The sequence below is a fragment of the Saccostrea cucullata genome, unplaced genomic scaffold, assembly GCF_032062105.1.
Source record: "Saccostrea cucullata isolate Sc308-1 unplaced genomic scaffold, CSIRO_AGI_Scuc_v1 ctg21758, whole genome shotgun sequence".
Taxonomy (NCBI): Eukaryota; Metazoa; Mollusca; class Bivalvia; order Ostreida; family Ostreidae; genus Saccostrea; species Saccostrea cuccullata.
The window spans coordinates 1-5,985 of NW_026934336.1; the positions used below are offsets into that span (position 1 = coordinate 1).

Consider the following 5,985-nt stretch of genomic DNA (forward strand, 5'->3'; position numbering starts at 1 on the left):
TTTTTCAGTGACTTAGACGAGAAATACAGCAGAAAGAGGGACCGATACAGTGGAGGGGGAGGGCTGACACAGGACTTCAAGGAGAAGGAGGGATATAAACCGGACGTCAAACTGGAATACGTGGATGACGGGGGGCACCTGCTAAATCAGAAGGAGGCCTTCAGACAGCTGTCTCACGGTTCCGGGGGGAAAGGGCTCGGAAAAAAGAAAACAGAAAAACGAACTAAAAAACTACAGGAGGAACAGGTAATTTCCTATGGTTGTAGGAATTTTTATAATTAGGTGGTATACATATTTTGTACGTGTTCATATAAATTTTACATGTTATAAAATTTTAGTTGGATATGCTCACAAGAAGCATGATTCTACCAGAGTGACTAAATCGTACATTATCTTCTATTTCGGAAAAACATTTTGAAAAAGGACTAATCTTTCAAACTTCATTATCTTGAATATGAATGATTTTGGGGAAATTTTGAGGATTTTTCATTGTTGAAGTTTTTAAAAGTTGCCCCAAAATTAATAGGTTAAAGTGGTTTGGCAAATCCCTAGTGTTTAAAATACATAAAACATTCAAAATACTGAATGTCTGCTGTTATTGAAATTTCTTTTTATCTGGGTTTACAGTTGATGAAGCAGATGAGTTCCAAAACCGCCCCTTGGTACACTGAACATGTTTAAGGATAAGCGAGAACAGAGAAGTCCCTTACATTGTCCTGTCTGGCTCCAAAGGTTTCTCATGTAAGTACATTATTTTTCAAAGGAAAGATTTACTCTTTTGATTTGTAATTTGTTCATATTTAATAACATTCTATACTTTCGACAAATTTTACATAGAAAAAAGGGGGGATTAAAAATTGAAAATGAAATAAATGAATAGTAAATTTTGTATAAATTTTTGAAAAATTATACCGGGCTAGCTGTTTTCAACAAGATATTTGCGTTTTTTTTTTTTTTACATGGATAAATTTGATTTACCAGTAGATGTAATTTCAAATTCTTTTTGCCCCTTGTTTTATTTTCAATCAAGATTTTTGCCTTCAATTTTAAATCTAAAAACCTGAAGTGAGTACTGTTGTCAGTTTTTTCATTGCTTATTTTCAGAAATTCCATCATTAAACCAAGTCAAACGTGAATCCGGGAAATATTGGGGCTTTCCCAACTTCAAATAGATAAAATATATGAAGGAGGTCAACTACAACAGTAAACACCCCTTTGGCATTGTGATTTATTGGCTCACTAAATCATTACTTCGTGCTCATGATTTTATTGGCTCTGGCAGTAAATAATGACATTTACACTTGTACATTGCATCATTTTATTTTTTTAGTTCAACAACTGTCAATAAAAACATGAAAACAGATTGAAGGCTTATCTTTTATATGTATAAACTTATCTACCATTGAGTTTTTTTTGACTTGTAGAGTGTAGACCTTAAATTTTTAGTGTAGAGTATGTTATGATGTAAAAAAATACTGTACCAGTAACAAATCTGGAAACTTATTTTGAAAAAGCAAATCTCCCAGCTACTCCCTGTTATATAAACCCACATGTAAAAAGTATGTTTAAGGAATTTATGCAGGACAATGTGTTCTTATCCCCCACCCCCCGTTTAAAAAGTGGGTTGGGTCCCAGCAATATGGTTTGTCCTTTTGTTTTTAACACTGGGGAACCTATTCTATCAATTCCTATAATAATGAACAAAATTAAATGAGACTTTCACAGAATCTTTATTACATACAGAGTACCATTCTTCTTTTCCTGTTTTATGTTCTGTTGTGACTTTTACTAGTATTAGGTTTCCCACAGCAAAAAAGGGATTTTCCAATTATACACATTAAGTAGAGCAGGTATTGTGAGCCAAGTGTTTAGTACCTCTTTTTTTAAATTTTTCCCCAGAGGCAGTATATTAAGGCAACTTCAAATAACAGGTAATAAAATGTTATCTTTAAGACTGGAAGGTTTTCATTGTATATCTAACCATCATCTGATTTTGTGCTTAACTAGCATGTCTTCGCCTTTTTGGCAACATACTCATCTATAGTGCATAAACATTTCAATTTTGTGTGTATGTAACTTTAAAAGTTTTATATTGATACCCCCCAATTATTTCCATTTTCAGAACTACTCTACCAATGTAATGTTAAATGTTTGAAAAAAATTCCTGGTTTTTAAATTATGACAATTCATGGTTTTTAAAATTTACTTTGCAGAAGTGTGCTTTCATTATATGCCTGGTTATAATTTATAGGTTTTTTTTTATAATTGACATGTTAATAATTTGAAGTAAAACTCAATTGTCACAAAAACAGTTTTTTTAAGGGGGGCCCTTTGGTTTTGAAAAAGCGTTATGTGACGTCACAATAGCGACGTTTCTTTTACCTGTTGACTTTTGCAGCTGTGATATAGGCATACCATTGTAATAATAATCAATAACGTACACCATTTACAAAAAGAAAATTTATTCATTATTAATACCAATTTTATTTGATTTATGAAATTTGTTAATATTAGAATTCTCTTTTTGGTTGATAATTCATAGCCATTTCAGTTGTGAAGAAATACTTCGATGATATGCTGAAAATAAGTGCAAAAGTAAAAAAAAATACAAAAAAAACGGCTTAAAAATGGAAATATGTTTAATTTTATGTTTACCATTAATTGTATTTTTGGATAAAATAAGAAAAAAAAAAAAATGTACTTATACCTATATTTGCTTATTGATTTATAGTGAATGTAGATTTCATGTATAAAGTCATTCCATGTTCTAATAGGTGTTGGATGTTTACGGGATAATGAGGGGGGGGATAATGATTGGAATAAAAAAAAAAAATTAATCTGTTTAAATTTTTTTAAACAAAAAAAAATACTCGTTTTTCGCAAAATATTTTCATATTAAGATGTTTGTCATTTTCTTGCCCCTTTTTTTGTGCAGAAAAGGGCAATATTTATGGCACAAGGACGAAAATAAAAGAAAACGTCACATTTCTTTTTTTTATCATAAAGGTATATGTTTTCTTTGTTAAAATAAAGAGATGAATATTTTTTCAAAAAATATGAATTACAACATTTTCACACAAAGACTTTTAAGTATTACCTGTTATGCATGTAAAAAAAATAACAAGAAAAAAGGGTGATACTTACATTGTGCTCCATTATAATTTTTATACTAGATGAATTACAAGAATTTGACTTCATTTTAAAGAAACAAGTCATATAAATTAAAAACCTTTGATTTTGATATGATTTGACATTTTTTGGCTCTTTTTAGGCATATTTTGCGTAGAAAAAAATGTCTGAAAATAATCTATTTTTAGCATTTCACACTGTTTTTGCACGTGCTCCTGTGTAAAAATAAGCATATAAAGGTATTGTTTTTAATAGTAAAAAAAAGAGCATGTGGTCAGGAAAGAAATATCAAAGTTTTGAAAATTTCACACAAAACTTTTGGACATGGTCCCCCCCTTTAAAACACCAAGCCTTTGCTTCATGAAAAGAGAAGATGACAATACTTTCATTTTTATTAACAATGATGAAATTTTCAATAAAATTAAAAAATAATTTTTTTAAAAAGTATTTTTTCAGAAAGCAAATTGCAATAGAAATAAAATTTAAAATAAAAATGAATGAGCACTTTTCATTTCACAATATTTTACTTCTATGATTAACAAGTGCAAATAAACAATGTTATTTCACAGTAAAAAAATGTAAAAGAGGATTTTTAATCCTTCTCAAATTCTCCACTTTAACTGTACATTAAAAAAAAAAAGGATTTATAATAGTCCACTTGTCAATGCCCGAAAGTGTTTCTTAAAATAAATAAAATTTTTAAAATCAGGGTTCCACACAGTCTCGAGGTCAATTCCCTGTCAACACTTGGAGGAATCACCATTGGATCAATGCACTTAAAAACTGGCTTATCCTGAGCCTATTCCAAATGATTTTGAGAATTCAGTATTATTGGGTCCATTTGCATGAAACTGGAATATATTTTTCAAATGCATCTGGAGGAATCTTGTTTTGTTTCTGAAAAGGGGAAATGAAACACCTTTACAATCCAAAAACCCATAAATACATTGTACATATGTAGATATACTGTAAACACACTTATTTTAGCAGTAATCTTACTTTAAGATCTTTTGTGCTGCTAAATGTTTGCTTATTCATAAACATGGTAATATATGCACTATTTTCCAAACAAGATAAATTCAGCATGTGGGAATCAAAATTGACTACAAACTTAATTGGTGTGATTAGGCACAAATATTATATATTGTGCCTCCAAATTGCAGGAATATTCTCCAGATTTCTCATAATTCCAACCATTTTGTTCGAGGCATCTGCAAAGAAAAAAAATGACAATAAAATTTTGTTTTGTAATATACTGATGTAACATACATGTATATAAAAAGTTTTGGGAAATAGTCCTAACAACTGAATAATAAGCTTGATGCTCAATAAACAAAATCCTAATTGCAGTAAAAATAAATGGAAATTTTCAAAGAACAAAAAAAAAAAGAAAATCAGTAAATCTGGCACTTCCGAGAGGTTCCTTACAAATTTTATTGATTAGGACATAAACAACTTACTTGATGGACCATTCGTGGTTCATGCCTGACTGAGCTGCAAACTGTTGAATCATCTGCTGCTGCTCGGCTGTGTATGTGGAGGGGCCAGCCTGTGTGAACGGGGCTGGGGGTGATGCCTCAGGGACAGGGCTAGAAGAGGGGGTAGGGGCAGGGTGCTTAAAGGCTTTCTACAAACACAGACAAACAAAATCAAAGTAAAAATGCAGAATTTATTAAACAACTGTTTAAATCTTGTACTGTTTATTCACTGTGTTGTTTTACATTTTACATCCTATGAACTTGTGTGTATTTATTGTTTCAAATATACATTATGTTCATTTATGAATTCTGATGAACATGTATTACATGTGTCCTAAAGGTTAAATGACTAATACCTGTATTTGATCTCTGGAGGCATTTGTTATTGTCAGCATGTCATTGATGATATTCATTCTGAGAGAAAAAAAAATGTGAGAACAGTTTAATAACTATAGAAGTAACAAATTCCTATAGCACCCTAAAGTATGTTCATTTCAATAGTCTTAGACCTTTCCACCTGTTTTGGATGTTTTAAAACAAATACTCTTAACAACATAAGTTTTAAAATGAAACTTCAAAATGTATTCCTATATACAGCTGTAGAAGTGCTTTCTATTGATTGCTGAAATATGACTCCTACTAAAATATGTACAATTCCAGTGACTGTTCCCACAAATATGTACCTATATGTTTGGTTTCAACAATTGTTTCATTCTCATCTATTTTCAGTATGATTATACATACCCTGCCCCTGTGGAACTGTAATAAACCGACGAGTTAAAAATGCTCTAATGGGAGGTCTATCCGACTTGCTTTCAGCTAAAAGAAAACAAAACTAGAATCCAATTTCAATTTTTCAAATCTAATTTCTCATCTGTTAATTAACAGGAACTAAATTGCATTTTTTTTTTAAATTCTAATTTCAGTTTAATTAAAAGCATTTTATCTTCAACACATCATGACATGACAACTTACTCTCTTTGAACACTCCTTCTACGACAAAACTTCTGAGGTTTGCCTGAAATGATAACATTCCACATTTAAGTAGTGATTTGAAGTATAGTTTCCTTCTACACTTGCTTACAAGAACTTAATAAGATGTGTTAAGGCATTGAAAATGTACAAGCATTTCTGATGAACCCTGAATATACATACATTTCCTTTAACACTTGTTTCCAATGTGTTTAAAATTTAAAATAATAACCTTAACAAATAACATGTATGTGGAGCTCTTAAACTGTCGAAATGAATCAGGATGGAGTTATATCTACACTAGGACTAAGACTTACAGAGGAGTGATCCACATCCACAATAAAGGAGTTGTAGTCGTGAGTTGTAGAGGGTAGATCACACAACTGAGCCACAACATTAATCTTCC

The 5,985-nt window shown here is 30.8% G+C and overlaps 1 protein-coding gene and 1 long non-coding RNA gene across 2 annotated transcripts; both read right to left on the minus strand.

Moving 5' to 3' along the window:
- Positions 1 to 4,240: 4,240 nt before the first annotated feature.
- LOC134240554 (nuclear RNA export factor 1-like) lies at positions 4,241 to 5,087 on the minus strand. The gene is made up of 3 exons (XM_062722644.1): positions 4,964 to 5,087; positions 4,590 to 4,756; positions 4,241 to 4,340 (listed from the first exon to the last, which is right to left on the minus strand). The coding sequence occupies exons 1-3, from the start codon at positions 5,018 to 5,020 to the stop codon at positions 4,241 to 4,243; spliced, it is 324 nt and encodes a 107-aa protein (XP_062578628.1). The 5' UTR covers positions 5,021 to 5,087.
- Positions 5,088 to 5,387: 300 nt separating this feature from the next.
- On the minus strand, positions 5,388 to 5,985 carry LOC134240553 (uncharacterized). The gene is made up of 3 exons (XR_009986469.1): positions 5,897 to 5,985; positions 5,583 to 5,625; positions 5,388 to 5,426 (listed from the first exon to the last, which is right to left on the minus strand). It is a non-coding gene; the product is annotated as an uncharacterized LOC134240553 (long non-coding RNA).